General features: G+C 37.4%; 1 protein-coding gene across 13 annotated transcripts in view; it reads left to right on the top strand.

The window, feature by feature from the left end:
* EML4 (EMAP like 4) overlaps nt 1-19,972 on the top strand; it is a 149,200-nt gene that overhangs the window by 119,963 nt on the left and 9,265 nt on the right. For all 13 annotated transcript variants that reach the window (XM_060412231.1, XM_060412229.1, XM_042246251.2 and 10 more), the window contains 6 exons: nt 2,468-2,619; nt 3,692-3,817; nt 3,902-4,033; nt 4,766-4,833; nt 13,319-13,407; nt 14,792-14,889. In XM_060412231.1, coding sequence (XP_060268214.1) covers nt 2,468-2,619; nt 3,692-3,817; nt 3,902-4,033; nt 4,766-4,833; nt 13,319-13,407; nt 14,792-14,889 — 665 coding nt within the window. The remainder of the gene's footprint in view (nt 1-2,467; nt 2,620-3,691; nt 3,818-3,901; nt 4,034-4,765; nt 4,834-13,318; nt 13,408-14,791; nt 14,890-19,972) is intronic.

Raw genomic sequence — 19,972 nt, 5'->3', positions numbered from 1 at the left:
CACCTCCCACTTTTAACTGCCCATATAAAGCCAGCAATACTCTCAGAAAGTTCACATCTCTCAGATGTTCTTTCTCTCTTGATCACATCAGGGCCATGATAGATAATTGGCTGGGTATCCTACTGGACACAGTTGTGTTGTTCAGTGTTTAAAGTATTTTTAGGTGATGAATGTTGATGTGAGCCGAGGCAGTTGACCTGAATAGCAAGTTTGTTGGAGCTCTGCTCCCAGCTCTGCTGAATCAGGCAAGGTCTACTCCAAAGCATGAGGCCCTTTCCTTTCTCCTTGCCAGAGATACCCATCTATTAAGTTATTTATTCCACTAGCCACCTCACACTGAGAAATACTGAGAGTCAACTATAGCATAATTTTTTTTAAGATACCAAAGTCCTACAAATTTTAGTTAATATTAACAATATAATGACAGCTCAAATGGTAAATGAACAATCTCAGTTAATATCTCTAAGATTATACTTCACATACCATAAAATTTTATCATTTTAAAATGTACAAGTCAGTGATTTTTAATATATTCAGAGTTGTTTAATTATCACCACTGTCTAACTTCAGAATATCTTTATCACCCCGAAATGAAACACTGTGCCCATTCGCAGTCACTTTCCTTTCCTCTCCCTCTCCCTCCTCAATCCCTAGCATCCACTTGCCGCCTTTGGATTTGCCCGTGTCGGACAGTTCATGTAAATGTAATCATAGAATATGTTGTCTTTGTGAACAGCTTCTTTGAGTTGCATCTTAATGTTTTTAGGTTCATCCATGTTGTTTCACATATTAGTACCTTATTCCTTTTTGTCACTGAATAATACCACATTTTGTTTTTCCGTTTGTCAGCTGATGAGCAATTTTATTAGAAAACGAACAGTTTTTTTCCAGTTTGTTGAGGTATAATTGACACATAACTTTGTATGAGGTATACAATAAAGTGATTTGCTATATGTTTATCTTGCGAAGTGATTGCCACAGTAAGTTTAGTTAACATCCATCACTTCACATAGTTAGAGATTTTTCTCTTGTGATGAGAACTTTTAAGATGTACTGTCTTAGCATCGTCAAATATATGACACTCTATTGTTAACTGTAGTCACCATGTTATACATTAATTCTCAGAATTTATAGCTGGAACTTTGTACATTTAACCACCTTCATCCATTTCCCCCACTGAATAGTTTTTAAACTTAATTTCTGCCCCCGCCCAGGGGAATCTACTGTGTATTTTATTGACTGACTGGTCATGTTTAAACCAGGCTCTACCTCGTCATTATGAACCTGGTAATTAGTCTGCAAGAATCTTCCAAAAAGCTTTTACTGTGTTATTTTTTTTTTTAACAGAGTATTTAAAATAAATTTTGTTTTGCACATTGCATACAGGCTGCCCCTGCTTTCTATTTATTCATTTACTTTTACTTTTTTTTTAATTGGAGGATACTTGCTTTACAATGTTGTGTTGGCTTCTGCCATACAACATCATGAATCAGCAGTAAGTATACATTTGTCTCCTCCCTCTTGAGCCTCCCTCCTACCCCATGCCCCTTCTCACCCCTCTAGGTCATCACGGAGCAGCAGGCTGAGCTCCCTTAACTCTGGGAAGAGCTTCTCTGAGTAAGGCATCATGAATACCAAGGAAAAGGGCTTGAGTACCAAACTCTGTTGTCTTCACTCTTAAGAAAGAGGCTTTGATTATATTTTTATACCTGCCTTGTTCCTTCCTGGGTACCTGTGAAGTGCTGAGAACATATAAGAAACCTGGGCCATCATTCAGCTTTCACACTGGTATAGCTGTCAGTTTTTAAAATACTTCTCTGGTTGGTCAAAAGCCACTGCTCCAAGCCACCAGTGCCTCTTCTGCCCCATACCTTCCCCAGTATCTCAGCAAATAAAAGGGGTTATCCTTGGCAGAGCAGAAGGCCTGCAGGTCAGCAGTGGTTAAATGTTAAACATTATGACTGTTGCCCCAAGAGGAAATGAAGGCCCTTTTGCAAACTTACAGGAACACTGAATATAAGAGACTTGAGTTCCGGTCACAGCTGTGTCACTAGCTAACCATGTGGTATTGGTTAAGCCAGTTCTATACCTGTGTGCTTAGTTATAAAATTAGAGGAGCAATATCTGCCTTAACTGTTGAATGAGATGATTGTAAGATAGTAAAGTTCTGAGGCTAATATATCCCCTCTTGTCTGTGGAATTGTCACTACTTTAGCCTACCTTTTTGTGAGAATATGTTTTGAATTATTTTCAGAGTAACTATTGGCATGAATGCCAAATATTGTATTAAGCTTTGCTATCTGCCTTGCAGAAAAATTGGCTGGAAATAGATTTTTGATTGTAGAGTCATGAGAACTTTTGATTATTTACTCTGTAGTTCTGCTGAAGTTTTTTCCCAGAAAGACACTAAAATCTGATGGAGAAAATGTTATGACTAGTGTTTCTGCTTTACCCCTCATTATGTTAGGTGTTTATCAGATCAGCAAACAAATCAAAGCTCATGACGGCAGTGTGTTCACACTTTGTCAGATGAGAAATGGGATGTTATTAACTGGAGGCGGGAAAGACAGAAAAATAATTCTGTGGGATCATGATCTGAATCCTGAAAGAGAAATAGAGGTAAGGATGAAAACAGAACATAAACATTTTAAAATGTTAAACCCTCTAAACTCATGTCTTTTGTCCCACATTAAGATAACTTACACTTTTCTGGAAAATTTGGTATACATTCTTGTCATTTCATTCCCTTGAAATAAACCAGGAAAAAAAGGACTATTCACTAAGCCAAATAATTTGAAAGAGTAAGAAAAATAGGCAGAATAGTTAACTTGCTTACTTATTTCTGACATTATTTTTTAGTGACCCAAAAATAACCACATAACCATATAAACTTAAAATTTGTCAGACATTTATCAAATATTATATTATACTCCATGGTATACAAGATGACCAGCTTAATTTTAAAACTCAAAAGTAATCTTTTAAATGATGGGCTTAATGATAATTGCTGATTATATCTCTCAATATGTCTGCTTCATGGTATAAACGAAGTATATCCATAAAAACAGATTTTATGTGTTCAGTGAAAGTTGAATGAGATCTCAAGAAGTGAAATGGTTTAGAATAGTGCTTTAGATCACTGATTGTCAGAGCAGAGGCAAACCTCAGTTCAATACTGCTTCTATTTGTTGGTGACTTTAATTTTGACTCAGCCTTTTCCACTTATAACATGCTTTGCAGGCAAAATCTCTTAAAAAGAGAATTCTGACATACTGCTCTTGGATTTTATTTCCAAGAAGATATATCCCCATATTATAGATAAAGAAATTTGTCTCGGGCTAAATAGCTTACCCAAAATAATATAACCAGTAAGTAACAGAATCAAGCCACAGTCTTCATGTAGTCTCTCAGAACTTATTCCTTTATCCCTTACTCATAACCCTTAACTCTTGAAATCATATAAAATGTGAATTTAAAATTGAAGCAAAGAATGTTGATAGTCCATTATAACTTCTGTGTATAAAATGTAAATGTATGAATAAATAATTTATTGACATAAAATTACCTTGTACTTTCAAATTTGAAATTCTGTCATTTATTACCACATAATTGTGTGCAGCTATAACTTCCGTCTTCAGGTTGATTAATGCATTGTATTATGTGTATGGTGACTTTATAAATTATTTTTTAGGTTCCTGATCAGTATGGAACAATCAGAGCTGTAGCAGAAGGAAAGGCAGATCAATTTTTGGTCGGCACATCACGAAACTTTATTTTACGAGGAACATTTAATGATGGCTTCCAAATAGAAGTACAGGTAAGCTGTATGATTTTAACCATTAACTGAATATTTTGATGATACCCTTTATTTCTTATAACAATGGGTATGTTTCTTTTTCAGGGTCATACAGATGAGCTTTGGGGTCTTGCCACACATCCCTTCAAAGACTTGCTCTTGACTTGTGCTCAGGACAGACAGGTGTGCATGTGGAACTCCGTGGAACACAGGCTGGAATGGACCAGGCTGGTAGACGTGAGTAAAGCAAAATGCGATTATAGTTTCCCCACAGAAACTCCCCAAAACTGGCAGTTGGTAGCAGCAAAGCAAAAAGGATTCAGTATTGGTTAAAACCAAGTTTATTGCTATAGTTCAATAAAGAGGAAGGGATAAGGGGGAAGAGTGTTTAGTTACAAAGTACATCATGAACCCACTCCAAAGAAGCAAGTTAACAGGACAGAAGCTCAACTTTTCTGTCAGGTTCAATAGTAAAAATCAAGAATATTTCACATCTTTATGGAGCGTTAATTGTTATGGAAATGTTTGGGCCGCTGGTGGTGGGGCAGTTGGGTTCAGTAAGTACTGCTCACTAACAGATTCTACTGTCTTCTTTTTGAGTTGGTCTCTTACTGTATTTTCTCCCTACCCCACCCAGATATTCACCTTTTCTAGCCTAAAAGGTGTATGCATGTTCTTTGTAGCCTCTAAAGAACTGTACAGATGTTTGTTGTTATCCTTATTATTGTTCCACTGCCTAGCTGCAAGCTGGCGGTCCTTTCCCCCTACCACTCTGCCAGCATGTCCCCTTCCTGCTCTGAAGTTCTTTTTCCTCTTATGTCTGTGTGGTATTCCCATTGGCTATAGTAAAGTTGATTGAGATTCCATGTTTATGTGAAACAAGTTATTTTCAAATGTTTTGCCACTCTTCCCATAGATCTAGGGAGACTTTCTCGTGTACTCCCCAACAGCTGTCTGTCTCTCTTCTAGGAACCAGGACACTGTGCAGATTTTCATCCAAGTGGCACAGTGGTGGCCATAGGAACGCACTCAGGCAGGTAGGGTCTTTAAGGGAAATGTGAGCTGAGTAATCTTAAGTGGTGGGATGTTTAACCATTATTCAGGAATGTTCTCTATCTGATCTGGAGAATTGATCTTTTAAGTGGCACAGTTTTATACTTTTTGCTCTTTTCTGTTATGTATACTCATTTAATCACTAAGTAATTTTGTTGTTAAGGACCTACTGTTTGTTAGACCCAATTGCAAGAGTTCAGGCTACATCACAGTACAAAGCAAAAATCCTTGCTCCCACGGAGTTCACACTTTAATGTGTGTCAGGGGTGGAGGCAGAATAAAAAAATAAACCTTAACTAATTAAGTTAGTTATTAACTAATTAAGTTAGAAAAATGAAGAGCTATGATGGGGGAGGGTTGAGCCTAGGAAGAGGGATCTGGAGGGTACAGTTACAAAATGCTATGGGGAGGTCAGGGTAGGCTTCACTAAGGAAGGTGGCAGTTCAGCAAACTTGACCCTCTCTTGTGACATTTTCTGCGGTATCAGAAAACTTCTGTCCTCGTTATCTTTAAAAAGGGAAGGAAATCGAATCTGAAATAACCCAGTTGAGCTTTTGTTTGAGCTATAGCTTTTTTCCTTCTTAAATGCTACACAGGTAAATAATAAAGGTATGTTTCTATGACTGTAACAAATATTTCAGATCATCCCGTTTATTTCAGTTTAGTTCAGTCACTCAGTCGTGTCCAACTCTTTGTGTCCCCATGGACTGTAGCACGCAGGCTTCCTGTCTATCACCAACTCTCAGAGCTTACTCAAACTCATGTCCATCAAGTCAGTGATGCCATCCAACCATATCATCCTCTGTCGTCCCCTTTTCCGCCTGTCCTCAGTCTTTGCCACCATCAGGGTCTTTTCAAATAAGTCAGCTCGTCACATCAGGTGGCCGAAGTATTGGAGCGTCAGCTTCAGCATCAGTCCTTCCAGTAAATATTCAGGACTGATTTCCTTTAGGATGGACTGGTTGATCTCCTTGCAGTCCAAGAGATGGACTCTCAGGAGTCTTCTCCAACACCACAGTTGAAAAGCATCAATTCTTCGGCACTCAGCTTTCTTTATAGTCCAACTCTCACATCCATACATGACTACTGGAAAAACCATAGCTTTGACTAGACCGTTTATTTAATTCCACTTTACTTAATTCTAACTAAATTTAGCCATTTAGAGGTTTTTTTTTTTTTTTTAAATCAAGTTTTCCCCTTTGGCTGTTAGATACAAGTTAATACCTCTGAAAAATCGAAACATTTTCAAAATCCTCATTTATAGTGCTCAGAATCATGGGAGAACAGGTCTTTAAGGTAAAGATAAACTTTGAATGTGGGTATGTAATTAGAGATGTTATTTGAGTGGTTCTGAAATAGTGGAATTTTAGAATTAGGCTGCTTGGGAGCGTAATTGGTGATAACTTGCAAATATAGATGGGTTTCCTATCTCAGATTCCCTCAAAATACATGGCAGTAATAGATTGTTGCTTGGACTAAACAGGCATATGGCAGGCCACTTTGTAGAATTTGGAGGAAATTTATTTTCTGTTTTACCAAAAATGTATTTCTTGAGCATATAAGAATCTCCTAAACTACAGTGGTGAACTGGTTTTCAGGAAACCACAAAAGAGTTTACTTCAGATCTATTTTGGGGGCAGCTGAACAGATATTACAAATGCTAATATCAATGAAACAGTAGGAATAAGAACTACCATTTTTTCACCGTCTGATGACACACGTTGTACTAAATTATTTTCATATTGTACCTTTTGTTCGTTGCATTTTAACAAGAATGCAACAAAATGTTCATTAATATCTCCTTTGCTCAAGCAGGAAGCCCAAGACCCAAGTCACATGAGTCACTTGTGCTTGAGCTGGGATTTAACTCAGGTTCTATATGATTCGAGTTCCATATGGTTTTAAAGCTTGTCTCTTTCCAGGATTCCACCAGTACTCTTTTGAGATGTTCTTATAGTGTTTGTACTATTACTTAGAAATGTTACAAGGAAAGTTTATCTTTGAAGGTTGAATCACTGTCTGACATAGTGTTTTAAAAGCATTTACTGTGTGCAGTGAGTTCAGCACTGAGTGAAGTAGTAAGTGCTAGAAGGACTTGAATCATTAAGACTCAGCCCCTTCATTGGATGCATGTACATTCAGAGCCCCAGTTTTTCATGACAAGCAGATCTGATGAAACTTACTGAAGTTACTTTCTAACATTTAGTATAACTGTGAAATCATCATTAACAAATTTAAAAGGAAAAGTTGCTTAATGTAAGTGACTTAGCTAAGCCTCTTGGAGTTGTGAGTAGGAAAAACCTTATGAGTGAGAGTGATATAACTCAAAAGTGCTGTCAGTTAATTCTTTCTAGTGTAGAGTTGGGGATTATTTAAAATCTAGAGGAGATGTAGTTATCAGTGTTCATTTTCCTGCCTTTGATTCTTAGAGAACTTTTCTTATTTGTTATTATTTTTTTGCATAAGTCTGTGAACACTTGGCTCTATTGTCTAAAACAAAATTCCTCAATGTAACCATTCAGATTATTATCACTGGCCCTAAGCCTGCAAAAAATCACACTGAGGGCAAGAATTTTTTTAAGTTTAATACAGCACATTATCCAAATTGTTCATGATCCAGAAAAGGTGACTAGCAACATGTTTAAAGATGTGTTCATGTCCCTATCTAGAAATCTTCTACTTGTAATCAAGAAGTAAGCACAAGTATAGATAAATTATCACAATGATAAATCATTTTAAAAGATTATATTATGAATACAATTTCTAAGGGAAAAAATGAAATGCATGGCCCTATGTGGACGTACTGTTTCCTTAACATTGCTATTCCTTATATATTAATAGTAAAGAGTCTTTTTAATAGCTTTATTAGATAGCATTCATATACCTTAAAATTCACCCTTTTAAAGTATACAGTGCAGTAGTTTTCAAGAAGTTCGCAGCGTTGTGGAACTTTCATCACAAGCTACTTTCAGAACACTTTCATTAACCCTGAAAGGATGTACACTATAGCAGTCATTGCTCATTACCCCCACCCACTTCCAGCCCTGAGTGACTGGTCTACCTTCTATTTCTGTAGGTTTGCCTATTCTGGGCATTTCATATAAATACGGTCGTATAATTGTGATTTGTGGCTAGTTTCTTTCACGTAACATGTTTTGAAGGTTCGTGCATGTTGTACAGCATGTATCAGCATTTCATTCCTTTTGTCACCAAACATCCCATTGTATGGCTGTTACCATCTGAATTAATCTTTCCGTTTTATGGCTGCTGTGAGTAGTGCTGCTGTAAGCAGTCATATACAAGCTTTCATGTGGACAAATGTTTTCTCTTCTCTTGGGTATACACCAAGGAGTAGAGTGAACTATGTTTAAAACATTTTAAGGAGCTTCCGCATTGTTCTCCACAACAGCTATACCATTTTACAGTTCTGCCAATAAACTATGAGGGTTCCAATTTCTCTACATCCTTGCCAGCAGTTGTCATTGCCTGTGTGTGTGTTGACTATAGCTCTCCTAATGGCTGTGGAGTGCTTTTTCATTGTTTCAGTTTGTGTTTCTCTGATGGCTAATGATGTTGAGTATCTTTTTCATGTGTTTATTAGTTATGTATGTATAGCCTCTTTAGAGATATATTTGTTCATATCCTGTGCCTATCTTTGAATTGATTTGTCTTTTTATTCTTAGTTGTAAGGGCTCTTTATATATTCTGGATAAAGTACCTCATCAGATGTATGACTTGCAAGTATTTTCTCTCATTCCAGTGGTCTTTTCACTTTCTTTCTTTCTTTTTCTAATATTTATTTGCCTGTGTCGGGTCTTAGTTGTGGCACCCAGGACCATTCATTACAGCGGGTGGTCTCCCTAGTTGTTGGCATGGTGTGCAGGCTTAGTTGCCCCCCAGCATGTGAGATCTTAGTTCCCCAACCAGGGCTCAAAAACAGGTCCCCTGCATTGTAAGGCAGAGCCCTAACCACTGGACTGCTAGTGGGAGTCCCTCTTTTAAATTTCTTAATGGTAGATTTTATTGCATTAAAGTGTAAAATTTTTATACTTTCCCATTTATCTGTTCTTTCTCTCGGCCCTAAACATTTACTACGATATTTTCTTCTAAGAATTTTATAGTGTTAGCTCTTACCTTGAGATCTTGATTTATTTTGAGTTAATCTTTGTATAGATATTCAACCTCATTCTTTTGCTTGTGGATACCCAGTGTTGCAGCACTGTTTTGTTTTGTTTTTTCAGCACTGTTTCTTGAAAAGACTTTTCTTCCCGCAGTGAAGACTTGAAACCCTTGTTGAAAATCAGTTGACCATAATTAGGTTTCAGTCTGGATTCTCACTTATATTTCATTGATCTCTATGTTCATCCTATGCAATACTGGTCTTGATTATTATAGCTTTGCATTATGATTTGAATTGGGAAATGCAAGTCCTCCAACTTTGTTCTTTTTCAGGATGGTTTTAGGTATTCAGGATTCCTTGAATTCTATGCGAATTTTAAGATCAGCTTGTCAGTTTCTGCAAAGAAGCCTTGATAAGGATTGTTTTCTTCTTTATAGACCAATTTAAATATGTCACTGTTTTAACAATATTAAGCCTTCCAATTTATGAACAGGTGTTTTTCCATTTATTTAGGTCTTCAATTTTATTCAAAGATGTTTTTAGTTTTTAGGGTACAAATTTGCACATTTGTTAAATTGTACCAGTGTTTCATTTTCTTGATGCCATTTTGAATGAAATTGTTTTCTCAATTTCATTTTTAGAATATTCATTGCTGGTATATATAAATACAACTGCTTCTTGCATATTGATCTTGTATTACTTGAATAAACAAGCAGTAATACTTGAAGATCAACAGAGAAATTACTGTGAACCTAAGTCGTCAGAGAGCACCTCACAAAGGAGGTGGAGCTAGTCCTGCCTTGTAGGAGTTCTGAGATCTTAAGAAGGCAGTGAAGAGTTAGGAGCTCATATCAGCCAGAGGAAGTGGATTGAGCCAACGCAAGAAACTATGAACTAACTGAAATAGAACATTCCTTAAAGGCCTCTTGATAGCTAAACAGTGGAATCCAAACTTCTCTAGCCTGGCATTTAAAGCCCATTAAAAATCTTTCCCTCACCATTCCAGCCAGAGTAGTTAAGTTGTTGTCCTTCAGATACACCTCAACCCTTTCTGTCCTTTCTTACCTATTCCTTTCCACCTGATTCTTACTACATTTGATATGATGAAATCCTAAACCACCCCCACATCCTCAGTGATTACTCCCTGCTCTGAAACTTCATGATCCTTCATGATTATAAAAGCAGTTGGGAAAAAGTTACAAACCTGCCACCCAGAGGATACACTTTATATGATGATGAATATTTTTTAATGCATTTTATGAACAGATATAGATTCATTTAGGGACTTGAACATGTGATACTTTCCAGCTCTGAAATCTTATGATTCTCCTTATGCCACTAAAGAAATCAGTGTGTGTGTGTGTGTGTGTGTGTGTGTGTGTGTGTGTGTGTGTGTGGTTTTTTTAAGTCATCAAATTATGGTGGTAGTGTGTGTGGTTATTTGACTCACAGTCAGATTAGTTTAAGTATATGGTCAAAGATTTCCCACCTCTGATGCTGAGCAGTTCCATTTAGAAAGATCCTTTAGGCCACATAGAGCCCCATAATGATTCTTTGAAGCAGAAGCTTGGTTCCAGTATATATGCTCTAGATTAGAATGAGAGTCCAATTCAGCACAGTGAAAACTTAAATTACTTATTTGTAGAAAACTTCCTTTACTTCTCCATACTCTCGTTAAGGATAGAGGTCCTGAGCTAGAAAGTCTTTTCTGAAGGTAGAATGTAAATTCATGCACTGAAAAGGGTGGGAGCCTTAAAATTATTGCTGTATAGTTTTCACAACAAAGTTATTTTAATTATTACTAAAAAATTACTCGCTACAAGTGAAAGAATTAGTCTCTGATAGCTTCCCACATAGCTCAGCTGGTAAAGAATCCCCCTGCAATGCAGAAGATCCCAGTTTGATTACTGAGTCTGGAAGTTCCCCTGGAGAAAGGCATAGCAACCCACTCTAGTATTCTTGCCTGGAGAATCCTCGTGGACTGAGGAGTCTGACAGGCTACAGTCCAGGGGGTTGCAAAGAGTCAGATACAACTGAGCGACTAGGTGCGCACATGTGCAATTAAAGAAATAGGAAAAGTAACCAGAGGGTTTTCTGTTTGTTTTGTTTGTTTTTTAATTGTTATTGTTTGTTTCTTTTTTGAGAGCTACCATCTCTTACCAGTAAATAACTCAGTTTTAGGTTCTACATATTGTATACCAACAAACATTCTGGAGGTTTTCTTATTACTTTTTTTTTTTTTTTTACCATGTGGGATCATAGTTCCGTAACCAGGAATCAGACCCATTCCCCCCTGCAGTGGAAGTACAGAGTCCTAACCGCTGGACCACCAGGAAATTCACTTTAAAAAAAAAAGGAGAGTTTTCAGAGCAGTAAAATTGTTTTCAGTTTTCCTAGGAAGATTGAACTGGAAACAATATCAGTCAAGGCTTCTTCAAAGTAAAAATTGGTAATTTTAAATGCCTAAGAAAGTATAGTGAAGTGTTTACATAAACTCATTAAAAACTTAAAGCCCACAGAGCAGTGTTGTGTCTCATTGTTGTTCAGGCATGTCTGTTCACTCTTAAGTTGATAATATTTTGTTCCTTTACTCTGAGAAGGAATTATAATTTGTTCCCTCACTTGGCATCAGCTTTGGCATTTCTTGGCTAAAGAGTAGTTTCACGGTGGCAGCTGTAAAAATTGATGAATGAATTATATTCTCAGAAGAAACCTATAATCTCTGCGTACTGTCCAATTGCAATAAAGTACGTTCCTTATGCACCTTTTGAAGTAGAAATGATCAAACCATGAGCCCAGGGCTTCAAAGTGCCAGTTTCCTGCTGATTGGCTTTTCATAAACTTGGATATTTACAAATAGAAACTGTTTCTCTTACCTGAGTAAAAAGCAGAATTATTAATTAGGTTAGTACCTAGAAATTTCAACCCATAACTCACAAGTTATTTGAAGGAATAGTGGTCTCTTCTCAGATATTTATTATAATGCTTCAAGATTAAAGGAGCTGTCGTCATGACTCCTGCTATTGAATTTAGTGGAACTTTTCCCATCTGAGTAATTAAGAACTTGCTGCTCATTTGTCCCATTCAGTTCTATGAAATTAAGATAGTGATTTTATTTTTCTAATTTTGTCCCATTCTTTCCACTCCAACCATTTCTTCCTACACACTGCGTTTCAGTTACATAATTCTTACTAAAACAGCATCTGTCATGTTCAAGACATTTTATATTTGTTCATTTGTCCATTCTGTAAATATTTATTTAGTGCCTGATCTGAGCCAGGCAGTCTCGACTCTGAGCTCCTGCAGCTAACTGTGCCTGCTGTCTGTAGCCTGCTCCTCTCCTGGATCTGTCCTTTAGTTGTCCTTTCTTAGTTCCCAGTCTTTGCTTTGTACCCCGTATCTCACCCTGCTCTTAGAAAAGGGTCTGATGAGAGTCACTTACTATGTAGTTGGGTGTAAGTCATTGTTTTACCTATCAAGAGGCCTTTTACATTTTGACTCTTCCTATAAATGTGATAGAAAAACTGCTTTTCAGAGAGCTGAAGAGGTTGCTCAGCTGGTGTTGGGGTTATTGGAGAGGTGGAGTGCCCCCTGCTGGTCCCTTTGAAATCTCACCAAATGAATGGCCTTCTGCCTTTCCCTCCCGCCATCGTGCTATCCATGCTGCTTCTACCTCCAAGGCAGTGCAGCTGTCCCTCCTCCTGCATGAACTGCCTGTAACTCACCCTCAGTGTGCAGCTCAGCCATGTTCTACTGATACATCCTCCCTAAAGGTCTTCCTATGCCTGTTCATTCTTAGGCTATTCAGTTTCTATGCTATTCATTCTCCTTCTGAGTTCCTCTGCTATACGTAGTCACCATCGGTGAGATTAGCACTTAATTGTGCTTTGTTTTTTAATATAATTATTTTTAAATATAAATTTATTTATTTTAATTGGAGGCTGATTACTTTACAGTATTGTATTGGTTTTGCCATACATCAACATGAATCCTGTGCTTTGTTTTAATTAGCTCATTTCCTTTTCCCTGGCTCTAGTGTAATTTCCAAAAACATTGATCATCTTGTCATTTTCCATTTGGACAGTGCCTCTCAAAGAGACACCCTTGGCATTCAGTGAATACCTAAATAGAAATGAGAACATGCCTAGGCCCATATGTATAAGTATATTGCATCTAGTAACATTTTGCAAAATAAATTCATCCTTCATTAGAAAAGGGTAACATATCCAGCTTTAGGGCATTATTAAAATTTCTTTTTAAAAGGAGAAAAAAGTCAGCAGCCATTTTTTTTTTTTTTTTCGATAAATGCTAATGTCTGAGGAAACTTTTGATTTTCTACTTCTTAACAGGTGGTTTGTTCTGGATGCAGAAACCAGAGATCTGGTTTCTATCCACACAGACGGGAATGAGCAGCTCTCGGTGATGCGCTACTCAGTAGGTAGGCAGGTTTACTCCACTCCAGGGGGCATTTACGGCTTTTCTCAGTCACTATGTATTTTCACTTCCAGTAATGCTGACTACTTCATTCTCTGCTCTCTACAGTTGCTAAGTATTGAATATGTTTCCCCAACAGTAGGTTCAATTCTGCTGTAGGAAACTGCAAAAGATCTGCTAAAGTTAAACAGTATTCTAAATCATCAAGCAAACATAAATTTAGAACAAACTGTTAAAACTGCATTTGCAGTTGAAAGCAGGATATAGAGCAATCAAATATCTTTCTTTTTTGAACTACACCTACTTAGAATTTTCAATAGGTATTAGGCTGAATGTTAATAAATTTAGCAATCTTTTCTTCATATATAAGAGGATATAAAACAAATTGTAATAATATCCAAAGAATACAAATTTTATAGGCCCTTCAAGTTCTTTAAAAAAATCTCTAGTTTGCCTTTCACTGTTTACATAGGAATGATTGGTTTGTTAATTAGATAAAATACCCAGCAACTCACTATAAGAATGTGATCAATTCATTTAGCTACTTTGAGTAATTCTTTTCTATTTTATTCAGAATGTTTATTAAGTTCCCAACACCTTTTTCCCTGTATTAATATGGTTTTAATCCACACAGTTCAAGTGACATTTTCTTATATTCAGAAATGTATTCCAGTAGTTGTTGAATCAGCGTGAAATCGAAATGATCTTTTTGATGGCTTCTAAGACATTTCAAAGGAAGCCGAGAACGCTCTTCTCTGTGTTGAACAAGGAAGGAAAAGTATTTGCTTTGAGCTATAAGCTTGGCAAGAGTTATTCTGAAGAAGAAAAGGTTACCTTTTCTGTTTTACTTTGGCTTTTTTCAGTGCTATAATAGCAAATAACTGCTCAAATTTAGCATTTAAAACCCCAAGATCAAATGAACTTTATTGACCGTCTGTTATGTGAGTACAGCGGAGGAGATGATAGAAGAGAATGCTGTCCCTTCCCAAGAGAACCTACCCCGTAACTGGAGAGATCACGTGTCCCCGGTTGAAATGAGCAGTTGTACGCTCTGCTTGCTATATGAATCCTGTATACTTAAACCTATAAAACCAGGTTAACCTCCTTGGGCCTAGTCTGTAGCTAACTAGAAGGAGAAGAAGCTAAGGTCCGAGTCCAAGGCCCATGGAGCATTTCCAGGAAGGGATTGTGCACTTGACTAGATGACCGTTTGGTTTTCAAGTATGTTTAGTGATGGAAGGAGTCATTCATTAAACACCAAATAATAATTAATTTATGAGATTTAACAACATTTGTAAAATATCATTTGGTATCGGTCCAGTAAAGTGATTGTAAATAAACCTGTCAGTGTATTTCTCTATTCGACATTTTTTCCTGTTTCATTCTAGATGGCACCCTCCTGGCTGTAGGATCTCATGACAACTTCATTTACCTCTATGCAGTCTCAGAAAATGGAAGAAAGTATAGCAGACATGGAAAGTGCACTGTAAGTAGTAAAGGGGAATAAATTGGCCTATAAAATTGTTGGAAGATTTTACTTTGTAAAAAGAGTTAAATGTTTGCATTGATGTATCACCTTTAAACTTGGGAGATTGAACTTCGGTCTTTCTCTTTGAAAATTGACATTGCCTGACAGCAGAATTTTGCAGTGCACTTGAAGTTCTAGAAAGATTTCTTCTTTGATGAAAGTTTAATACTTGTCTCTCTCTAACTGCTAGTTTTAATGCAGTTTCTGATATCAAAGCTACTTCCTTAGGAAATCCTTAGAAAATAATGCTTTTTTAAGATAAAGTGAGTCAGGAATGGAAGGGTATCTCTCAGGTTTCAAGCTCAGTGTCCCATGATCCTACCCATCCTCGGCACTGCAGTTCCGTTTTCATGTGGCCTCTGGAGCACTAAACAGAACATAATTTATATGAAGAACAGAAGCATACTTTCTTTAGTTTACTGCATTTCTGATTGATGAGTTTTATCATTGTAAGATGAAGTTTAGGTTCGGTTACAGACATACTGAGTACGTATCTTATCGCAGGCAATTTGCTAACTCAGGAAGCGTTCCAGGCACTGGGAATACACCTAAGATTTGTTCATTGTCCTCTAAAAGTACATATTCAAACTGAGGACAGAATGAAAAAGGCAGGAGGTATAGCATAGTGGTTATGGGGATAAACTTTGGATTGAACTACCTGGATTTTAACTCTCATTTCACTACTCACAAGTGTGACCTTGGGCAAGTTATTTAAAACCTTCTACTTCAGTTTTCTCATTTATAAAGTGAATTTAGTAGTACTTTCTACTTCACTGGATTGAAACAAGGCATATAAAATACTTGTAATAGTGTTGGGCAAATAAATGTACTCAATATGTGTTAACTACGGTTTTTATAGAAAAGGAGGTGGTTTGGTATCATGTTAGCAATCAATTTAGGATTAGCAAATTACTTGATGAGTTAGTAGCACAGATTCTTCAACAGTCTTTACCACAGAAGAATGTTAGGGCAATGAATAAAAGAATGAGTTTTTAAAAGCAAATACATAAGTAAAACCCAGGCCATTTACTATTCAGAGAAGAGACTTACTGCCTTTTTTGGTTTATTTTCTTTTTTCTTGCGGGGAGAGCATATTTTGTATCATGTGCCAAAACCAGCCAATAAACTGATCTACAGGCAACCTTGTAATTTTATAATTTACCCAAAATATTTTTATTGACTGACAAAAATTATAAATCGTTATCCATTAATTTATTTAAAATACATCTTTTAATCAATTTATTATCTTAATAGTTGGGGTATGGAATAGTAGAGTAACAGTGTATCATTGTATATAGCATATCGAATGTTCCACTGAAAGGGATTTGCAGACTACTTAAGTTTACCCTACCAGGCACCAGCATTTTCTTAATTATTTTTTACCTCAGCCTGTTTTTAAAAGTCCATGTCTTAATAAGTAGAATAATATCAAATATAATGTAATCTTGTGGAATCATAAAATTCTACAGTAGCACGTTAGCTCAGACCTCATTTTACAGACCAAGAGCCTGAGTTTCAGTCTTCAGAGAAGGTAAGTGGCTTGTCCTGATCGCATCTTGACATAATGGCTGATCTGGGGCCTGAACCCCGTTCTCCTGACTCTTAGTAGAGCAGACTGCTCGAGGTACAGAAATGCCTCAGATCTGTTAACAGTGTGTGGGAGTGTGCTCTGCTCTGACAGCGCAGCACCTGGTGCAGGAAGAGCGGCGTGTGACGCCAGCAGTGAGATGGCCTTGAAGTGTTGAGAAGTGGCAGGTTTACCAATCGCATGACACTGAGTTAGCCTTCTCCAGTTAGGCAGCTTGTATCTTCAGAGCGTATGAAAGTGTTATGTTGAAATATCTTTAAGAACTGTGGAATTTTATAATACTTTTTGGGGCTATAATGAAAGGCTCAACCACTCTGCTTTTCTAATTATCTTCTGTTCTGTGCTTTGCTTCCAGCTCTCACTCCTCCTTGCTGTCTGCTTCCACCAGCTGCTCTTATAACCTCATGTCTGCTTTTATCTGTTGTCTACTATGATATAGGACAGAAAAGGTTGGGCTAATGCTGCCTGGCCACTTTCTAGGTTGCAACTTTAGGCAAGTTAATTTCTGAATCTTAATTCTTAAAATTGGAGATTATAATAGTTCCTGCTTTTATAGGATTGCTGTAAAGATTTTAAATGTGTCAACTGGACCTACTCTCAAAGTTCCAAACACAAATGCTATTTTCTGTTTTGTTTCCAGTATTTCCTGTTATTGCTAGTTAACATTTAAGTGACCCTGTAGCTTCAGAAACATACTGGGCTTAGAACTTTAGGAAGTGTCCCTCTAATAAATTATAAGCAGGCAGCTGAAACTGTCCCTGAGTGCCAACATAGTAGCTTTCTGTTTGACTGAAATTCCCGCATGCCTTTTAACACTGCTACTCCAAGATTTGAGCCCAGGAGAAAGAATGTGTATTCAAGTTGCAGTGATGTACTAAAAAAGCATTACAAATAGGTAAGAATTGCTGGTAAAATGTTTCTTTTTTGGTCAGGATTTTGGTAAATGAAAATATATATACAAAGAGAAGAGTAAAAGACTTCTAAGCTGTCTACCTGGAAATCAGCAAGAAAATTTCCCATAACACTAATGCTGTATATATTTCAATATTACTATAACAGGAATTCTACTGCAGTCCTTTGTGGCTTAAACAAATGGGGGTTATGTTTTCATTTAAAAGAAGTCACCAGGGACTCAGGATTCTTCTTTCTTTCTGCTCCCATCATCCTCAGTATGGTGCTGCTGGAATTCCAGTCATCATGTCCTGGTTCCAGGAAGAATCAGAGCCAGGGGAAAAAAGACATTCTTCCTCCTAAGGCAGTTCTAAAGTTTCCCTAGTAGCCCCACTCAGTGACTTCTGCCACCCATAACTGCAAAAGAGGTTAGCAAATACAGAGTTTTAGCTGGGCACTGAAAAGGAGATTGTGGAATGGATAAATATACTTTACATATCTACACTCTGAAGATTGAGTTAGAAAGGCTGATCCTCTGGAAATTAGCTTTCTCTCAAACCAGCAAAGCACATCAAAAATGTAATGGGGGAAAAAATCCTAATTGCAATAATAACAAAAACTGTGGATGCTTTGAGAATAGACTTAGCAAGAAAAGCACAGGAAGCTATGTGAAACATGGCCGAAATACAAACTAAGGACTGAAAAATAGACATAACGTATTTCTGGAAGAAAAGACTTGACAAAATATCTGTTCTCTACAAATTAGTCTCTAAATTTGATGCACTCTTACTTAAATTTTCATGATATTTATGAGCTTGATAAAATCGTTCTAAAGTTCATCTGAGATTTTCCACATTATAAAACTATCACAGTTGGCTGGGAATAATAGGTAGATAGCCTAATGGAACAGAGAAGAGAGTCCAAAAACAGATCTCCGTTTATATGGAAATTCACTAGATAATACAAGAGGTATTTCAAATCAGTAGAGTAACAATGGGCTCTTCTCAGCCTGCATTGTTCAGCATCACAGCTACTAATGGCAACTTTATGAAATTAACTACAGTTCAGTTCCCTGGGAACACTGGCCACATTTTGAGTACTCAGGAGCCGCAGGTGCTGGGTGCTACTACATTGGACTGCACAGATACACATGTTTTCATCACTGCAAAAACAAAGATCCGTTGTATGTCACTGCCCTAAATAGTGATTCCGTCGTGTCTTGACTCTTTGCGACCCTATGGACTGTAGCCTACCAAGTTCCTCTGTCCTTGGAATTGTCCAGGCAAGAATACTGGAGTGGGTTGCCTCCAGGGGATCTTCCCCACCCAGGGGAACCTGTATCTCTTACGTCTCCTGCATTGGCAGGCAGGTTCTTTACCACCAGTCAGGACCTGTTAAATAATAGAAAATTGATTCTTTGGGGAGTGTCATTGGGCTCGCTAAGAATCAGATCCCTCAACACTTGGCACCTGTTGAAAAACTGCCATGAGCTTTTCAAATATCCACACCAAGAAAGCCCCCTGTTAACAAATCTGCTTCATTGTCAGACTCACCATGGCTTAGCATCATGGCCCCCTGACCGACCAGCATCCACCTGGACACCTACTTAGGAAAAATTTAGTGCCCTATGAACTCAAGGCCTCGGTACTTTTTTTGAAAACTAATCAGATAATATTAATCTATACCCAGGGTTGCGAAGCACTGATGTAGGTGATGACATTCTGTGTGATTAACAAAAGATTTAGCTGAAATATTTCAGACTTTTCCAGAGTGTATTCTCAGGCACCATCACTTGTGGTTGTTACTTTGGTTACACCATGCAGCTGCTTAAAGGCACTAATGAACACACCAGCTTAGAAGACTCTTCTCTTCTGGGAGGTATACTTATTTGCTCCCAACCATGTCTTGCCTATGGGGGGACATTTGAGGGGATTTTCCCCCAACGTATGCGTGTATCTTTGATGGCCTGCGAGTTAGATGAGACAAGGACACTCTGAAGTGGAAGCTGGGAAGGCAGCATCATAGATTCCTAGCTGAAAGTCACATCGCATCTTTGCTGCTTTATTGGACTCCATATCAGGGGAAAAATACTTTGTTTTCCAGTATGAATTGATAGCTTACTAAATTTGGGGGCTTTTCCTACTCAAGTTCTTTGTGAGAATTTACTTGATATTTAGATTTTTTTACCATCTAAGTACGTGTCCAACACAGATGTGAATTAAATGAATGTTAAGTATCCATACAGTGCTTTTGATTCTTTTCTAAGTAATACTATTAAAGTCCCTTCAGGGAGATTCAAACAGTATTTTTAAGCACTATGTTAGGAGGAATGCTTCCTGGAGGACAGTGGTTTGCCGTGATTAGTTAAATCCTTCATTCGTGTAGTGCCAGTGTTCCTATCTTAGAAGCTTGGCTTCTCTGGATGCCAGCCAGGCATCAGAGTGATGAACCCTGTGAAAAAGATGTGAGATCCCATCCTTCTGCCATTTTCAGAAAATATCCACAAACCATAGACATCTTACTGGCATTGATTTCTTGTTAAGTTGGGACGTCTCCCACATG

Source organism: Ovis aries, chromosome 3 (assembly GCF_016772045.2).
Source record: "Ovis aries strain OAR_USU_Benz2616 breed Rambouillet chromosome 3, ARS-UI_Ramb_v3.0, whole genome shotgun sequence".
Taxonomy (NCBI): domain Eukaryota; kingdom Metazoa; phylum Chordata; class Mammalia; order Artiodactyla; family Bovidae; genus Ovis; species Ovis aries.
Note: the sequence above shows the minus strand (reverse complement) of the source record. Positions and strands in the feature narration are given on the sequence as shown.